Source organism: Oncorhynchus clarkii, chromosome 26, assembly GCF_045791955.1.
Source record: "Oncorhynchus clarkii lewisi isolate Uvic-CL-2024 chromosome 26, UVic_Ocla_1.0, whole genome shotgun sequence".
Lineage (NCBI taxonomy): Eukaryota > Metazoa > Chordata > Actinopteri > Salmoniformes > Salmonidae > Oncorhynchus > Oncorhynchus clarkii.
The window spans coordinates 23,729,552-23,749,551 of record NC_092172.1 but is presented as its reverse complement, the minus strand read 5'-3'; the positions used below and the strand labels follow the sequence as shown (position 1 = coordinate 23,749,551).

General features: G+C 45.7%; 1 protein-coding gene across 16 annotated transcripts in view; it reads right to left on the bottom strand.

Annotated features, from left to right (window-relative positions):
- LOC139384325 (transcription factor SOX-6-like) overlaps positions 1-20,000 on the bottom strand; it is a 193,195-nt gene that overhangs the window by 129,389 nt on the left and 43,806 nt on the right. For 8 of the 16 annotated variants that reach the window (XM_071129020.1, XM_071129019.1, XM_071129008.1 and 5 more), the window contains one exon: positions 15,394-15,444. The exons of the other annotated variants lie outside the window; for them this stretch is intronic. In XM_071129020.1, the coding sequence (XP_070985121.1) occupies positions 15,394-15,428 (35 nt within the window). In that variant the 5' untranslated portion in view covers positions 15,429-15,444. The remainder of the gene's footprint in view (positions 1-15,393; positions 15,445-20,000) is intronic. 16 annotated transcript variants of the gene reach the window in all.

Below are 20,000 nucleotides of genomic sequence, written 5' to 3'. Positions count from 1 at the left end.
GAGGGGTCTCTCTCTCTCTCTCTCTCTCTCTGTATCTCTGTCTCTCTCTCTCTCTCTCTCTCTCTCTCTCTCTCTCTCTCTCTCTCTCTCTCTCTCTCTCTCTCTCTCTCTATCTCTCTCTCTCTCTCTGTCTCTCTGTCTCTCTGTCTCAAATGCACAACCACACACACTCACGAACACTCGCTGACCGGCCAAGCGTCCAGTGCAGTCCTTTTCCTGTCTGTTTCACAGTACTCTGTCGCAGATGGCATCCACAAGGAGAAGTAGAGGACAGAACTAGAGGACAGCCAGGAGCAGCACACATAGGAGCAGCACCCACAATAAAGAACAACACCAGAACTACTGCACCACCTCAGAACTACCACTCTCTCGTCCAGCCAGCAGTCTGGCGCTAAAGAGATTGAGAGGCAAGAGAAGTTACTCGTTTTTTCCTTCCCTCTCTTTCTCGGTCTCTCTCTCTCTCTTACTCCCCTGCTCTCTCTCTCTCTGAACGTGTAGTGGTCTGGGCCTTCTGGGGGATGAAGTTCCCAAAGTGCCTTCTGTCACTGCCACTGCAGTTAAGCAAACTTTACAGCCAGTAAAGCCATCAACCAACACAGGCTATTCGCTGAGCAACAGTGGAGCTTTGTGGCTCCCCTCCCAGTTGACAGTAAGTTATGAGCCCTTTGTGAGTGCAGGGGAAGGAAAACAGAGATCGGAATTTGGCAGGAACATAATAATACAGAATTCTCCTGTCTGTGGAACCTGAAGTTTTCATGGAAACAATCAAGCATTGTTGGAGTAAAGAAAAGCGACTGACAGATGAAATATAGTGGGGGCCTTTTAGGAAAACAGTCAACAAAGCGCCATTCAGGCCAGGGCCTTTCTGTCATTTATAAACATAACTTCTATGCACTTGAGAGTTTAGAGCAAAGAGTTCAGATTGAACAAACCAAGTGTAACATCTCCCACAGTCCACAGTGCACAGAGCTGTGGAGAGGACTGGGGGTGCCAAACAAGAAGGCTGGGGGGCTGCCAAGCATCACAAGGTTCCTAGAGATACACAATGAGTATATAGGGGACAGAGGGGGAGGAGAGAAAAGGGGCCCCTGACAAAATGCAGAGAGCCGCGCCAAAAGAGCAGGAACAATGGCTAATTATGAAGGAGTAATTTTGCAGGGGGACAGAAAAAGAGAGGGACACTGGAGACACAGAATGGATTATGAAAGCGGGGGGGGTATTCTTCTGCATGGAAGAACTGTGGGCCTCAGTCTTTGGCCTGCTCCTTATGAGGTCATCACTGGCAGCCATTGCCCAGAAAAGTTTGGTTGGTACAACTGCCGTTTGGACATCTGGAATGTCGGCACACAGTGGCCTGCTTTCTCCGCAACTATCCTGATTCTTTTCTTTTCCAAAAATAGGACGCTTCGCCAGCGCTGGTCACTCAAATTGGAAAATGTACAACGTCTAATGAAAAGAATAGCAGTTTTGTTCTCTTTCATTCTCATCGCATAAATGGATTTCTGCAGGGGGGGGTGAGGAAATTACCTACAACGCTGCTTTGATTAAGCGGCTCTATTCTAGGGATTGGCTGGACAACAGCTCATTAGTTACAGTTAGTCCCACCCCTAATTCTTTGGGGATTTGTTTTCTTTCATTCTTTCTTTCTTTCTCTGTCTCTCTCTCACTCACTCATGAATTGAAATAATTCATTGAGCGCGCAAACAAGGCACACAAATGTGTCCACCTTTGTCACTCTGGACGTTTTTCTCTATCTTATTGCCTTGTATGTTCTCTGAGGGACTGAGGGTGAGAAAGTGATGCCTGGCATAAAGGGAGGGAGGGAGCTATGGAGGGAGGGAAAGGGCCATATTCTGAGAGTGGCAACGTTTCATGTGACACGTCAATCGGAAAATCAAAACAAGGGTAGTTCATTTGCTCCACCCAGATGAGACCATGTAGAAGGAACTGATGAATAGAGGTCAGGCAGGCCACACCTCACAGATTTATGATTAAGCCTTATTATGTTGGGAAACTGACATTGATTGCCGATTTAAACCACTGAAACCAATTCATTTGCCCTTGTTGAATAGAAAGCATGGTCAACAGTGTGTAACGCTGTGACAGGTCGGACGGGAGGGCCGAATAAAAGTGAGCGGCTAAACGAATGCTTGGCAGCCGGCTCTGTTTGGAGGTGGTTAAAAGTTATCCTGCTGACTGACAGCCCATACAGAGAAAAAGAGGCTGCAAGGAGAAACGAGATCTGAGGAGCCAAACCAGAACCACCTGCCATTGATCTGAGTAATTGCCCAGGAATTTGGTTCACAGAAGACATGTACAGCCCCTGTTTTAGCAATGCTTCACTCACAGAGCGGCACGGAGAAAACCACTATAACTGAATGGGAAACACAGTCTAATAAAATCAGGGAGCTGACAGACATGGTTGAGGAGAAAAATGTGCAGTATATGCAGTCTGAGAGAACAGGCTCTGTACAGGATTAGCCGCTGACTGATACAGAAAATGTCTCACCAGTGGGCTGTTAACCATGTGTCTGACCACTGATACTTCGCTCAAACTCACACTGCATTCATCTATTTGTCAAGATGCCAGATAATAAGACATGGTAGGCCTCTGTCGAAATGTAAATATCACCGCAAATGATAAACTCACTGCAATCTATTACCTACAAAAACATAAAATAAGACTTCTTTCTGCCTGGTCAGCAGTGAGTAGGTTTTGATGTGGAAATGTGGCCATTATTTCTCCTCTCACTATCTCCATCACAACCCCAGGCCTCTGGTAGTTTCTGGTAGTCAGAGGCAGTCATGTTGACTTACACCTTGGTGGGAGAGGTTTCTCTTCTTTCCTAGCAGACGCAGACCACGCATGCATCATGACAGGCTTTCAGAATGAAATCATTAACTAAATTGCTTTCTTTAAAAACCACAAGTGTGAGCCAGGGGTTTGTGTCTGTGTCTGGCCGGTGGCCACGTCCCTCTGGTTCCCAGGCAGCCTCTCAGGCAGCCTCTGGCTCTGTTGTGGTTCCCTGCTACCACATTCATTACGCTCAGCGCAGCCCGGCTCAGCCTCAGACTCGCTACACTGTGGTGGGGCTCACTCACTGGACCCGTAGGAAATCATCTGGTCATCTCAAACTACTCCTCCATTTCAGACGGCCCCGCTCCGCACAAAGAGGCCCTTTGTCCCAGCACGTTCACGACCATCCTTTAGATCTCAATCTGTGAATCAATCAAAAACATAGAAACAAATCTGCTCTTATAGCTGGGGTTTTAAAGTCTGAAGCGGGTTGTCTGAAAGACTGACTCAACATTTCACAAATTTACACTGCTTTATTACCAAACAACAATCCCTACTGTGACTGACATCACATAATGACACAAAGTCGCAGTTCCTAACAACACTTTATTTTTTAAACATCATTAAAATAGCATTCTGGTGTGTCTAGCTGTGCCATGGAGGTTAACATTGTATTGCTATATCTCTTACAAACAAACGTTTAAAAGACTAGTTCCTGAAAATGGAAAGCTGGGGGACAAAATCAACTGTAAAGTCAATATCCTAAAACACACAGAGAGAGAGGGACACAGTAAAAGTATATTATGCAACAAACAAAAACAGAAGACAGGGCCGTGGTCTTTGGAAATACTGTCTCTATCTGACTCAAATAGACAAAAACAGAAGACAGGGCCGTGGTCTTTGGAAATACTGTCTCTATCTGACTCAAATAGACTAAAACAGAAGACAGGGCCGTGGTCTTTGGAAATAATGTCTCTATCTGACTCAAATAGACTAAAACAGAAGACAGGGCCGTGGTCTTTGGAAATACTGTCTCTATCTGACTCAAATAGACTAAAACAGAAGACAGGGCCGTGGTCTTTGGAAATACTGTCTCTATCTGACTCAAATAGACTAAAACAGAAGACAGGGCCGTGGTCTTTGGAAATACTGTCTCTATCTGACTCAAATAGACTAAAACAGAAGACAGGGCCGTGGTCTTTGGAAATACTGTCTCTATCTGACTCAAATAGACAAAAACAGAAGACAGGGCCGTGGTCTTTGGAAATACTGTCTCTATCTGACTCAAATAGACTAAAACAGAAGACAGGGCTGTGGTCTTTGGAAATACTGTCTCTATCTGACTCAAATAGACAAAAACAGAAGACAGGGCCGTGGTCTTTGGAAATACTGTCTCTATCTGACTCAAATAGACTAAAACAGAAGACAGGGCCGTGGTCTTTGGAAATACTGTCTCTATCTGACTCAAATAGACTAAAACAGAAGACAGGGCCGTGGTCTTTGGAAATACTGTCTCTATCTGACTCAAATAGACTAAAATAAGCAGCAAACAGAAAAAGGCTAATATCTGGTGAAGGCTGGACAAATAGTGGAAAGTGATTGTAGCTGAGCTGTAAGAGAGGATAACGAGACTCCAGTCCCCCACCTTCCCCCGCCCTGGCCCTCCGACCCCGTCACTCTGCCCCGGCCCTCCGCCCCGGCCCTCCGCCCCAGCCCTCTATCTGTCCTTCTCTCACTAGGCTCAAGGTAGCAGATGTGTCTTTCACAGCCTGTGGCGTGTGCAACCAATCTGCAAACAATAGCTGGGACTTGATAAAGGTTGAATGTCTGTCGCAACACACTGGTTAGGAGAGAGGTGAAAACACAGTCCACACCATGCTGCAAACCCACTCCCCCTACAGCGATTTCTCCTCTGACATGTCACTCCAGTTATAGGTGTGACTGTGAGAATGTGTGTGTGTTAGTGGGCCACTACCATGCTATTTAAGCCCGTCAGTAAGCCCATTACACCAGTATAAGTCACCTCCCTGACCTCCCACTGAGATAACAGTTGGTGTAAACATGTACAAACCCTATTAACCTAATAATATACATGGAGCCGGCTACAGTGGCCACAGGTCCGTGTGCGAAAGCCGTCTCTGAGTCTTAAATACCACAGTCAGCCATGACAGAGAAACAGATACAGACACAGCCATGACCTCTGACACCACACCTCTCTCTTTGTCTGTACTGTAGACAGGACACTGGACAGGACCACAAGTTCAATCTGAGTTCATTATGGACTCTCTATTGGTCAATGCCTGGAGTCAATGCAGTAATAGACATTAGAATGGCATTGCTCTTTATCTATTCCGGTAGACATCGACAGTATTAAGGGAACGCTGAAGTGACTGATGTCCAGAGAGAGAAAGTACTGTTGGCATCTCAGTTGATCTCTACACTGTAAATATTCTGCATTATTAATTGCATGACACACTGGTTCAATATGGATTGGATTTCACAATGCCAAAGTAAAAGCCAGTGTGTGTGCGTGTGTGAGTACACTGAGTTTCTCCCAGGTTTATGACAGTAGTAATAAGCAAGCCTGCAGGCCACAAACAGACAAATGAGGAGGACTGGAATACATTATTAGAGCTCATCAATTATCTTTATACCGGAGTGGGAGTGATGGCTTAGTTTGTGTTGTCTCTTCTTAAAAACAAAATATAAATATTATGGGTAAAATATGAAAATATTTTTAAAGAGAACAACATAATTATTTACATAAAAGGATAGATTATACTCATTTGAAATCAGTGGGTCGTTCCACAGATTGTACAAAATAAAAAAAATGTCCTGTGACAAGGAAATGTGTCTCATCACAAAATGAGACATTTAGATATTTCTAATTAATAAAAGCATTAATAACTATTCATTTAGTATTCTGTAACTATTCAGTTGTCTGTTCTCAGGCTGAAGAAAGCCATGAAAATAACCTCTCCAGGTACTGTCCTGTATGGTCTCGCAATATTCATGATTGTGCAGCCATTTTAAAACGATAAAAAACATTGCATTGAGCGATATGAAAGCATAATGTCCTACAGGTGTCAGTCAGCTCAACAGTGAGTGCAGCGGAGAGACCATGTCAGGGTAAATATTTAACAGGAAGCCATTTAAACCAATAGAACTGAGGAAGAGTGAGGAGCCAACGCATGTCAGGAGACATAGGCTGTCCTAGACTAGAGGACTGCTTTGTACAGACACAATGAATAGGAGAGGAAGCACTGATCTGTCCACTGCATTCGTCTATTATAAATGCACGTTGCCTTCATGCTGTGCAGTTAAACATATATATGCTAGGGCCTCCCGGGTGGCGCAGTGGTCTAAGGCACTGCATCGCGGGCCGGGCGCAGTGCACGCTGACAGGGTCGGTAGGTGTACAGTGTTTCCTCCGACACATTGGTGCGGCTGGCTTCCGGGTTGGATGCGCGCTGTGTTAAGAAGCAGTGCGGCTTGGTTGGGTTGTGTTTCGGAGGACGCATGGCTCTCGACCTTTCTCATCGTTGCAACGATGAGACAAGATAGTAGCTACTAAAAAACAATTGGATACCATGAAATTGGGGAGAAAAAGGGGGAAAAAAAACAACGACAAAAAAACGTTACAAAAATATATATATGCTACTGTAACTATGTGTACAACTATAGCTGAATGTGTAGAAATGCTGCGTATGAGAAGTGTGTGTGTGGTGCACGAGGATGTGTGTCTATCTTTGTTCTTTGGGAGGGCCTCCCCGGGTTCCTGCAGTGTAATGTACAATCCCCTGTAAGACATCAGCAGAGTGTCAGCCAGCCAGCCAATGAGTCTAGGAACGGGACAGTCGGCTATAAATGGCAGGTACAGCTCACAAGCTAAAAATAAAGGGGGTCTGTGTTTTTTAGGAATGGTGTTCCTGAATTAAACACAACAGGTGCCAAACACTAAATCAGAACGGCTTTGCCTCAGGCTTAATGTGAAAAACAAATGAATGTCAAAGCAAGGAGAGAGTTAGCTAACTCCTGAATAATGAATAAGAGGAAGACCGACTCATGTTTGGCCCATCACTTAACTAGACTCAGCACGTAACAGAAAGTCTCACTAGATCTGTTTGTCTCTTTCTGTCTCTGACTACCTGTGTAATGCGTATCATGAAATGAACCACACTACAGAATTGAACATCTAAGAACGTCAGGAGAAGATTCAATTCTGGGAGAAGGGGAGAGATCATGTGCTGTGGCTTAGAGGCCACTCGGGGATTGCATCACGGCAGGACAGGACGTGAGACCATGGTAGTCACATCTCATGTTGAATGATTCATAAACACCCTGCCTGTGTGTGTCTGTGTGTTGACGTGGCTGGCCAGTAGATAGAGCTCCATGCTGTGGGAGAGTGGGAGCCCTGCCTGTGTGTGTCTGTGTGTTGACGTGGCTGGCCAGTAGATAGAGCTCCATGCTGTGTGTGTCTGTGTGTTGACGTGGCTGGCCAGTAGATAGAGCTCCATGCTGTGGGAGAGTGGGAGCCCTGCCTGTGTGTGTCTGTGTGTTGACGTGGCTGGCCAGTAGATAGAGCTCCATGCTGTGTGTGTCTGTGTGTTGATGTGGCTGGCCAGTAGATAGAGCTCCATGCTGTGTGTGTCTGTGTGTTGACGTGGCTGGCCAGTAGATAGAGCTCCATGCTGTGTGTGTCTGTGTGTTGACGTGGCTGGCCAGTAGATAGAGCTCCATGCTGTGTGTGTCTGTGTGTTGACGTGGCTGGTCAGTAGATAAAGCTCCATGCTGTGTGTGTTTGTGTGTTGACGTGGCTGGCCAGTAGATAGAGCTCCATGCTGTGGGAGAGTGGGATCCCTGCCTGTGTGTGTCTGTGTGTTGACGTGGCTGGCCAGTAGATAGAGCTCCATGCTGTGTGTGTCTGTGTGTTGACGTGGCTGGCCAGTAGATAGAGCTCCATGCTGTGGGAGAGTGGGAGCCCTGCCTGTGTGTGTGTCTGTGTGTTGACGTGGCTGGCCAGTAGATAGAGCTCCATGCTGTGTGTGTCTGTGTGTTGACGTGGCTGGCCAGTAGATAGAGCTCCATACTGTGGGAGAGTGGGAGCCCTGGCTGTGTGTGTCTGTGTGTTGATGTGGCTGGGCAGTAGATAGAGCTCCATGCTGTGGGAGAGTGGGAGCCCTGGCTGTGTGTGTGTCTGTGTGTTGACGTGGCTGGCCAGTAGATAGAGCTCCATGCTGTGGGAGAGTGGGAGCCCTGGCTGTGCTGTGCCCACTGCCTCCACAGTGAAGTGGCAGGCTAGCAGGCTAGCTCTGGCTGGTTAGAACTGGGACCAACAGCTGCAGCCTCTATCGCACGCACACACACACACACACACACACACACACACACACACACACACACACACACACACACACACACACACACACACACACACACACACACACAGAGAGAGAGAGAGAGAGAGAGAGAAACAAGGCATATCATAATATGCCTGTGTGTTTTTTAATGGAGTTCCCCCCCTTACTAACGGCTATTATCCCTGACTAATGGCATACACTGGGCCTCTCTCATTACTGAAGTGGCTCTTTGCCGGGGACCCTTGTTTCATACAGTTAGAGTTAATGCATTATGAACAGCCCACCAAGAGTAAGCAGCGATCTGCATATTCAATAACTTCTGTAATTATATGCGCCATTCATCAGATGGGATCTGATGGCAGGGGAAGAGGGGAAAAGAGAGGAGCAGAGAGGTCTGATTCCTGGAGGACAGAAGTCTAATCACAAAACTAACATGATAATTGAAATCTAAATTGAAAGGCTTGGCTCACGCCGAGAGTATGTCAGGAGTAGATTGTAGAGGTATAGGCGGCTGGAGAGTGGGGGAAAGAAAGAAAGAAAGAAAGAAAGAAAGAAAAAGAAAGAAAGAAAGAAAGAAAGAAAGAAAGAAAGAAAGAAAGAAAGAAAGAAAGAAAGAAAGAAAGAAAGAAAGGAGAGATAAAGAGAGGGAGAGAGAGAGAGAAACAGAAAGAGATACGGGGAAAGAGCCCATATTAATGGAGACTGTAAAACTGCCACACTGTCAATGTGTTCAGGGTAGTGGTATTGCTTACTTATGGATATAGGGGGCAGTGTACTAGCAGCAGTGTCCATAGCACAACTACAGTAAGAGAATCATGTCTCTCCTCAGCAGGGCCAAGACTGTTTCTGGAGAATGTACTGTATGTCAGCACGAACGCGGCACAATATTCCAAGTTGTCACAGTTGGCCTTTTCTGCCTGAATGGCCCTGTTTCTCTGAATGTAGTTTCCTGTTTTAAGAGGTAAATGTGAGGTAAATGTGAGGTACCTCGATTTTGCTTGTATAACGTGCCCATTGTTTGGTGTGAGAGGAGAAAAAGCTGCGCTTTTCTCATCCATTGAGAGACACCTGTGTTTGAAGTTTCGTAAAGAGGTCATCCTTGTGTCCACTGACTGAGGACACACAGTTTTTCTCCCCATAACATTCTGTCCAATGAAAGCTAATCTTATCAACAATCTCTTCAGAGATTCTTTCTTTAATCAGAACAACAGTTTTCAGCTGTGCTAACATAATTGCAAAAGGGTTTACTAATGATCAATTAGCTTTTTAAAATGATAAACTTGGATTAGCTAACAGAACGTGGCATTGGAACACAGGAGTGATGGTTGCTGATAATGGGCCTCTGTACGCCTATGTAGACATTCCATAGAAAATCAGCCGTTTCCAGCTACAATAGTACTTTACAACATTAACAATGTCTACACTGTATTTCTGATCAATTTTATGGTATTTTAATGGACAAAATATTAGCTTTTCTTTCAAAAACAAGGACATTTCTAAGTGACCCCAAACATTTGAAAGGTAGTATACATGCGATCAGGAATGAATCTGTGATGAGACTTGACTGGGTCGTTGGAAATCAGCTTCCCTTAGAGGACTCTGTTGACAGTTTGGCATTGTGTGGTAAGAAAAGACTAAAGGGAGAAATGAACCCATCTACCCCAGCCAGTCATCTGTCCCTCCTGTCCTCCTCTCTCCTTCCCTGCTCTGCTATTTCTCCAGACTCTGAATTCATATTCCACCCTCAATAACAGTTAATTAGTAATGCCAAATTCATTAACCTATACTGCTGTATCAGTGGCCTGGGCCATAAATTAGCTTAATGTGGGCAGACGTATGCAGCTGTAATAAGGGACATAAAACGTAAAGAGAAACACATACGCCCGTAGATCATAGACGGTTATAACTCTGCAGTGGTTTAGGGGGACCCACTCTGGTCCAGACAGAGTATTCAGCTATCACATCAGCTCTTTGTGCTTTCTCTCTCCTCACAGGAACTTTTATACGACGATTAAAATAAAAAGGCGACACAGTATATCAACCGTGTGTTTTCATTACTACCGTAACTCCTCAGGTTTTGGCAATTGAGTTATTGTGTTCGTTTGCATTTATCATTTGCCGTATATAATTATGTGAAAGACTGTGTTAAGATAGCATGTGTACCTGTTAGTACTAGGCATGGAATAGATCCTCTAACTCCTAGGGTGTGTTTGTGTAGAGTGATCATCCAAGAGGGAACGTTGTTATCAGAGCAGTGTGTAGACTAGAGGTGCCAGAACCAAATAGAGAAGCCGTGCGTTCCCCTCTCCTGCTGCACGGGGAAGAGGGAACAGGGATGGGAAAAGGCTGGAGGCACTTCAAGTAGCTTCTGACAGATCCTTCTAATTGGAGAGTTATTTTTCCTCCAAGTCTCTGGTATAAATCTAGTTTGTGTTTATTTAGAGTCAGTAAGGGAACAAGTAGGTTTTGGCCGTGTGGCATGTTCCCCCTCTCTCTCCCTTTTCCTAAACCGTCTCACGTCCCTCATACAGACCCTTTCTCTCGCTCTCTCTTCTCTCTCTATCCCTCCAGTTAGTGTGACTGACGTGTCTGTGTTGAGCACATGGAAGCAGCACAAAACAAACTGCTATTGTAAAAAGGGATGATGACTTCGGCTGTCCTTGGATTACATGGTGACCTTTCCTCTGTCCTATCCCCCAGTGGTCTCGTCTAACAGCTCACACCAAAGAGCCTATTAGGCCTGGAGTCCACGCCGTTGTTAAAAAGGGTCTTGTCCTTTCAGAACACTCTCTCTCTTGCTTTCTATTTTTTCAAGCCAAGGTGGTAGAGGAACACAAGTCCATTGTTCCCTCGCAGATGGAAGTTGGAGTTACTACGGCAACAGCTCTAATCCTTCTTTTTCCCACCTTTCTTCATATTAATGGCCTATCAAGTGCTACCTTTTAAGTCAGTGGCCAGTGTTCCGCGAGCACAGCTCCCTCGTCTTAATTACATTTGATTCTATTCGTACGTAGACAACATGATGAGCTAATCGAAATGTGCTAAATAATGATGTACTGTGAGCAACTATTCCTTATCCTGAGGCCTGGTCTAAGAATATCAATAATGAGGCCATTATTAAGGATCTGACTTTAAAATTCTGCCCTGCCACCAAAACAGAGAGCATAATTGTTCTGGTGTTGTCTACACAATCAACAACTCATTGTTGTGGACTTGAGAACTAAGGGAGCAGAGAATGGGTCCCATAATGATTAAGTCTGTGCTGCCATGCAGGCCCTGTATAGAATTGTCCACAGAAGAATGTCCTTGATAGACTGCTGATTTGTTGAAAGTGGTGTGAATGAAGACAACTGTCTGGATTTTTAGAAAAATGTCCTCTTTTCTGTCTGTCTCACTCGCCGCTCAAATAGCCACCAAGCCTCATTAGAGCAGGGCCATTCATATGGTGAAAGGCTGGGAGTCACACAGACCCTTCTGAGAGGACATGGAGAGTAGCAGCTAGCTAGATGCTTGAACAGGCCCAGATCTACTCCTTTCACTCATCTCTCCCTGAGGAAAGGGAAATGGCTCTATGGTCAGCCTTAAAAGACAGAGAAACCCTCCTAACTAACATGTCAAAAAGGTTTCTTTAAACAATATAAATAATCATGGAGAATAACATCAACTGAGATGTGTTATCTTGATTAGATTCCAGCACATTTAAAAAGCAAAGAATTGTAGCTATAGATACATTTTCAGCTTTAATCACAATCATATTGAGGTTAATAAACACTAACAGCGAAGGTGATAATTGTAGATTAAGTTGTAAGCCTGAAAGAAACGTTAAGTGAGATGTTTTGTGTCTACATTTAACGGGTGAAAGCTCAGTGGGGTTGTCCAAACGAGGAGCTGCACCTTTTAAATGTGCTCCATTGTGAGGCAGGGGAGAGCAAGGGAGAGCAGGGGAGAGGAGAAGGAATGCTAAGTGGGCCCCTTTGCCTAGTCAACCTTCAGTGGGTTGCATTTATCTTCATCTTGTTAGACTAAATTAATTAACAATCTCCTTGTTACACACTTTCTCCTTTCATTACATCAAATAATGGGAGAGATGCAGGAGGAGGTCCTCTCTACTGGGATTAGCCAGGGACTGTTACAGATCGCTCTCTCTCTCTCTCTCTCTCACACAGACACACACACACACACACACACACACACACACACACACACACACACACACACACACACACACACACACAATCTGCTCAAATATAATCACGTTCTTCATTAATACGCAGCTAAATTGAAACACTGCTTCTCTACAACAAAGTTGGCTTCTAATGTGAGTAAGAACAGATCATATTCCACTAAAGTACATTGTGCACTAACTGTATAATTTAGTGAATTCTTTCACTTTGTTGCAGACGTACTGCTCTGCATGTGAGATTTAAACAGACTGTCATTATTTTCTAAGACAGTACAAAGGCTCCATGCTACATTATTAATATAAAGTGAACCTGTTTAAAGTTCTCCCTGATTGTATTTTTCACAATGACTATTCCTCCGCCTGCATCAGCGCGCATTAACAACCAGCATAATTTTCTAAATTGAAAATGGGAGATTGGTACTTTTACAGCTACTGCAACTATGAGTCAAAACAAGAAGTGATGACTTATTAGTGTAAAATAATGACTAGTTTGTCCAGTGGTATGTTAGTGAGTGACGCAGATGAGTGACGCAGATATGAAATGTGAAAAGTCATCTTAAACATCTGCCCCTCTGTCAGAGCAGAAGTGGAACTTCTGGGCCACACAGCTGGGGAGACGACTGAGTTGAATAGACAACATGTCCTTTCAGAGTACTACACAGAAATAGATGTATTAATGAGGCACAAGGCAGAGTTGCTGTCATACTTTCACATAATTGCACTGACAGAGCCCCCTTTGACCCAATTCAGTTGCTTAAGAAAATATGTTGTGGTGCTAGCTAGACTGAAGAAACATGGTCCGTCTCCCATACCCCTCCCCTGCTGTGTCTTCCTCTCATTCTCTCTCTCCCTCCAACCCTCCCTCCCCAGGACACAACAAGCCGTGGCCAAGCAAAAGGCCAAACCCTGAGGCAAAGCCTGACTTTAATCTTGGCCTGATTGTTGAGGCCTCTGTCCTCCAATCACCCGAGCATGTGTGCGCGATATCGTTCCACTGGCACCTCTCATTTAATTAAAACAGACATTGACAGAAGGATGTGGATTAGGAACCCTAATGATGCATTTACTTAGATGAATCGCAGTGTTCTCTCAGAGTACTGATTTCGACAAAGAACAAAATGATATTGCTACGAAAGAGGCTAGCAGTCAAAGGTCATGTTTTGTCTATGTGGGTCGATGTGGGTCTTCAAGTTATTGGGCTGTAAGAATCTCAGTTGGATTTAAGAGGTGTTGCTTTCTTCAGCCCTCCCCCACCCTCTGTTCAGCTAGATATCTGCCCAACTGGTGCTGCTTCAACAGGTGTCTGGAGTCAAACACAATCCTCCACTCTGTAGCATTAGTGGCCCAGTGGAAATGAATAGGGGCAACATACCTTCAATAATCCAACACATGCCTGAGTATGATCCCCAGCCTCCGGCCAACACTGGAGTTGTAACACTCACTACGCCTTGGAAACAGCGGCTATTTAAGGACATTTCTAATAAATATGATTTTTGAAGATATATGTTTGCTTGGATAGGGTAACCCAGAGAGCTTTTGTGCTATATTTGGAATTAAATGGCTGATCTATAGCTCCTCTCAAATCTCACTTCATTCTGGTGTGCTGGGCAATTGACTGTGAAATGTTTTTGCTCATCCTGTCTTTTTACTGCTGTCTGTGTAGAGAATAAGGACACTCAATAGTAACCTTTTAAACTAGATACTAATGGGGTATTTTAAAATAGGATCTAAAGCTGTGTTATATCAATGTCTTTTTACTGCTGTCTGTGTAGAGAATAAGGACACTCAATAGTAACCTTTTAAACTAGATACTAATGGGGTATTTTAAAATAGGATCTAAAGCTGTGTTATATCAATGTCTTTTTACTGCTGTCTGTGTAGAGAATAAGGACACTCAATAGTAACCTTTTAAACTAGATACTAATGGGGTATTTTAAAATAGGATCTAAAGCTGTGTTATATCAATGTCTTTTTACTGCTGTCTGTGTAGAGAATAAGGACACTCAATAGTAACCTTTTAAACTAGATACTAATGGGGTATTTTAAAATAGGATCTAAAGCTGTGTTACATCAATGTCTTTTTACTGCTGTCTGTGTAGAGAATAAGGACACTCAATAGTAACCTTTTAAACTAGATACTAATGGGGTATTTTAAAATAGGATCTAAAGCTGTGTTATATCAATGTCTTTTTACTGCATCATCATGTCCTTTATTTTACCGGGTTCCAACAGTTCTGAGGGAAAAATGGTGTTCATTTAATAAAATAAATGACCTTTTGAAAAAAATCTAAGAGGATTCATTAGCTTTACTAAAGTTTGGCTGACAGCAGCTTTGAAAGGCAGATCCTGCTGCTGCTGCGTCTTTTAACGAGGCACCATTAATTAGGCTGCAACATTCAAGCCTGGAGAAGGTCGCTCACAAGGAGAGGAAAGAGGAGCCAATGGCGAATATAATCACTTATTGACTTCCTCCGTGTTATAACAGCACAAATTCACAGGATGGGTTTAAAAGAAAAATAGCATCAAGGTTACATTTAAAAAAAACTTTGCGGTTAAGTACAAACACACAACAGGAAACAGTACATCACAAACCGAGCCACACCCCACCTGACCTGGCCATGAGTCTAGAAGAGGGGGGCAGACAAAAGCATGCAGTACGAACACGGAAACCTTAGTTTGAGAGGCACAGTACCCAGGGGTGAGATGGGGGGGGGGTCTCTCTACACATCTGTGTGTGAGGTTAGAGTGACAACTGCTTTCAGTCTGACTATGGCTCTCCGTGGCATGCTCACACTGATACCCAACACATATCAGTGTGAGCATGCCACGGAGAGCGCTCTAGAGGGGGAAAGGTGGAAGTGTCTATTTTACACTAACAACATACAGCTGGGGTGGATTGCCAGGCACACAACCCTCCCACCAACCCCACCCAGCCAGGGAGGAACGTGATCTAAGGCTAGGTGTCGGGAGCTGGAGTTGTGAAGGGACAGATGAGTTTAGCTCCTGACCCCCTGACCCACGACTTTACAACAACAACTGAAAAAGAAACTAACCTCAGTAAAAAGCTGCTACGAAGAAAGCCCTCCATGTCAGCGTGTGGGGTTCTGCGGCAGGAGAAATACAGAGAACCATTTAAACACTGAAAAAAAGCAACATGCAAAAAACACAGAGCAATGCATGCATCTTTCTCTTCTAATAAGGTATGTCTTTAATTAAGGCAGTGTGGAGGATAGGAAGCTCATCCTCTCCTCTGCATTGACATCATTACTTCTAGTCTTTCCTCAGAGAGGGGAGTGGATTTGCATACAGCAAGGGCCTGATGATATGTTTGCAACAAATAAACCCTTTCCTATTGATCCTAGCACAGCATTCTTCCTAAGCTCTCTCCAGAGTGACACATACATTTCTGTAACCGCTGATCCCAGACCAGCTTCTGGCAGGGCTCAGAGTGGTAGGAGGAGCAGCCAGAGTTGGTCCAGCTGTGGTCCATGTGTGGCAAGGGCTCTGTGGTTTCTAGGAACCCGATGCTGGGACACGCACCGCCATGGAGGTGGGAGGGTGTGGTTCACAATGTCACTGTTTGGAGAGGTCGTTTAGAAGCCTCGCCCGAAACATTTTGGAAGCACATGGCTGGAAATGATTCCCAACAGGTTTCATTAGCCTCTGTTACTGGTCTTCAGAATATTGTGATTTTGGACTGCTGTGTGCTTCTCTTTAAGCACTATCATCAACATATTATTACAGAAAACTAATTGGGAGTGGAGCCCTGGGGTGGAGGGTTGGAATACAAGTACGTCAGTGATATCAAAACTATAGCCTAACATTAGAGTAATTACCAGGAAATTCCCTTTTCAGAGAGACTGTAAAACAGGCAAGAGCTTCCCTCTCTGACAATGGTAAAGTCAGCAGAAATAAATATGTACAAGTCCTCACACCCATTCATAGAAAGACACACAGTGTAGTTTCAGCTTATTATTCAATTGTCTCGGTATTACACATCATCACATCCCTGTCCTGTAAAATACATCACCATCTCACCAGCATCTGATCAGCCAAGAGCTAAAGCTGGAGTGAGCTTTTCAAAACCCATGTTAGAAAACGCAATACTCAGTAGCGGCAAAGACAAAAAACCTGCTGCAACTAATGAGTGTTTTCTCCTGCTGTAACAGTCGACTCCCTTGTAGACGTCATCATAAATAACACACATCAGAGCAAAAGAGATCCAGCATCTTGGCCCTAAATGCTTTCAGTTTTTGGGACATGAGTGTAATTTGCTGTTTTTTCCTCTCCTCCAGTGAGGCTGTGGAGACAAAGCCACTGAGAGAATGGAAAGAGTGACAGGACCAAGGACACTGTGCCTTTCAGGCTAGCCTGGCCAGCACTTAGCAGGGCGGTGGACCCGCGAAGCCCAGTGGGCTCAGCCGACACTTTCCTCACAATCAGGTGTCTGAGGAGGGGGTTAGGCCAGTGGCACTGCTCGGCTCTGCTCCCCGCTCCACTACACTCAGCCCTGCTCTGCTCTGTTCCCCACTCTACTCAGCCCTGCTCTTCTCAGAGCACATAATACCAACATCACACCAGTGACAACGTGAGAAAACAACAGTCAAATCATGCCGAACCGATCAAGCGTGTCTCCTCACCACTATGAGAAGTGTTAAAAACACACACACTTCTCTCTGCACCTCCTCTCTCTGCACCTCTCTCTCCCTCTCCCCCCCCCCCCTCCCTCCCTCCCTCCCTCCCTCATCTTTAGTAAGGGGACTGACTCGAACACAGAGAAACACACGACATAACTGCATAATAGACCGTCATCATGTGCCCCAAACACCCTTTTGGAGTTTAGATTCCTTGATAACAGGTTAGCAAGACAGGCAACAAGGCTATGGAAAGCCACAGGAAACTTAAACTAACCTAGATAAAACCCACTGAGTGAATGGACAGTGAGCCATAGAGGCTGGGTTCCTTTGTCATGACATTGAATGCATGTCTCATGCTTTAGTGGCTCCACAACATAGCCTTCAGCAAGCTCACTGTCTAGCAGAGGACCAGCCTGCCACCAGGACAGGAAGTGCAATTACAGAAGGGCCTGTTTCTCTCTATCTCTGTCTGTCTGCCTGTCCGTCTCTATCTCTCTGTCTCTCTACCTGCCTGTCTCCTTCCCTCTATCTGTCTGCCTCTCCGTCTCTATCTCTCTGTCTCTCTACCTGCCTGTCTCCTTCCCTCTGTCTGCCTGTCCGTCTCTATCTCTCTGTCTGTCTACCTGCCTGTCTTGTTCCCTCTGTCTGTCTGCCTGCCTGTCTCCTTCTCTCTGTCTCTCTACCTGCCTGTCTCCTTCCCTCTGACTGTCTGCCTGCCTGTCTCCTTCCCTCTGCATCTCTCTACCTGCCTGTCTCCTCCCCTCTGCCTGCCTGTCTCCTTCTCTCTGACTGTCTGCATGCCTGTCTCCTTCCCTCTGCCTGTCTCCTTCCCTCTGCCTGTCTCCTTCCCTCTGCCTGTCTGCCTGCCTGTCTCCTTCCCTCTGTCTGTCTGCCTGCCTGTCTCCTTCTCTCTGTCTCTCTACCTGCCTGTCTCCTTCCCTCTGACTGTCTGCCTGCCTGTCTCCTTCCCTCTGCATCTCTCCACCTGCATGTCTCCTTCCCTCTGCCTGCCTGTCTCCTTCCCTCTGACTGTCTACCTGCCTTTCTCCTTCCCTCTGCCTGTCTCCTTCCCTCTGCCTGTCTCCTTCCCTCTGCCTGTCTGCCTGCCTGTCTCCTTCCCTCTGACTGTCTGCCTGCCTGTCTCCTTCCCTCTGTCTGTCTGCCTGCCTGTCTCCTTCCCTCTGCCTGTCTCCTTCCCTCTGCCTGTCTCCTTCCCTCTGACTGTCTGCCTGCCTGTCTCCTTCCCTCTGTCTGTCTGCCTGCCTGTCTCCTTCCCTCTGCCTGTCTCCTTCCCTCTGCCTGTCTCCTTCCCTCTGCCTGTCTCCTTCCCTCTGCCTGTCTTCCCTCTGCCTGTCTTCCCTCTGTCTGTCTGCCTGCCTGCCTGTCTCCTTCCCTCTGCCTGTCTCCTTCCCTCTGCCTGTCTCCTTCCCTCTGCCTGTCCACATGCATGTCTCATTCCCTCTGACTGTCTGCCTGCCTGTCTCCTTACCTCTGACTGTCTGCCTGCCTGTCTCCTTCCCTCTGTCTGTCTGCCTGCCTGCCTGTCTCCTTCCCTCTGCTTGTCTCCTTCCCTCTGCATCTCTCTTGCTGCTTGGACACATTCTCTTACTGTTTCACAGCTTTTCTCTCTTCCTCCCGCTTGTCTCTCTGCCTGTGTTTCTCTCTTCCTCCCTCTTGTCTCTCTGCCTGTGTTTCCTCAGCAGTGTGCGCTGTGTAAAACTCCATTGTGGTAATGGAGACAACTGAAGTACGTCGCTCTATAGAAATAAAGATACGGTTTGGAGACTGAATTCAGGAAAAAGTGACTGAGCAACATTCTTAGAGCCATAAAGAAAACAGGGGAGCCTGGATTTTTAAACTAAGAGCAGGCCACATTTCAAGGGTAGCGTTTTGGTGAATGAGAAATAGGGAGGATAGACATCAGTGTTAAAAGACAGCTAGTGCTGGGCTCACGGCAGCCTTTTCGAAGAACGGACCTCTGCCAAAAGCTGCCTCTGCCCAACCAACTCTCACCATCTGCAGTAAATGTGCTCCATTAAAGCAGCACCATATGGACAACAAGCTAGCTATTAACACAGCTTCAGCACGTCCCCCTAACCTAGCACAGATTTCAAACTTCCAGTCAAATTGACTGCTGAATTAATGTACCACCACAGCCATGTGGGTCTTGGCATGGAGCGCTGCTCCCAGCCTTCAGTCATTAACAGCCCAGGCCAGCTTAGAGCTGAGCAGAGCTGAGCCCAGTGGAGAGAGAGACACAGCGGCAACCTACAGACAGACTCTACTACACCATGTCTGACCTGGTCACTGGAAAGTGACTTTTAATTAATGGGAGAGTCTGGCTATAACCTATGCCTACATGTCAGCCCAGGCAGTTGAGAGAGGAGAGGGGAGAAGAGGCGACTGCTCCCTAGCTGGGTGATGACGTAGAGCCAAGATGGCACTGATTAACCAGGGTGTGGGGACGTTAATTCCTCTGGGCCAGGCGGCCATGTTGACGCCTCTCCTTCTCTCTGAGTCATGGGGGGACCCACCCACCGCTCACAAAGCTCTCCTCTCTTCCCCCAGATCATGACGCCACGGCTGCCTGCAAGCCCTCTGTTCTCCCACTCATAGAGGAGCATACACACACACAGACACATATACACACACAAACTTTCGCTCTCTCTTTCTCACACACACATGCATACACACACACCAAATCAATTACAGCTCTGTGTCTTTAACCCGGCCCCAAAGGTTCAATAAATTATGTTTGTTTCTTTTTTTCCTCCTGTCACAGGTCCTTAGATTCTGTTTATAAGAAAACACACTTTCCCTCTCTCTCTAACAGCATGGATGTCTACAATTCCTTGCACTAACTCAAACTACAGGAAGGGAAGCGCTGAGTGGCTACACAATAGTAGGTCTTTGTCAATAGAAAGTGCTCTTTGGTAAAATGGGTAAATTTGACTTTTAAAAGCAAGGAGGACCAAGGCACTCTTCATATAATTAAAATGCATTTATTTGCATGGTATGTTCAA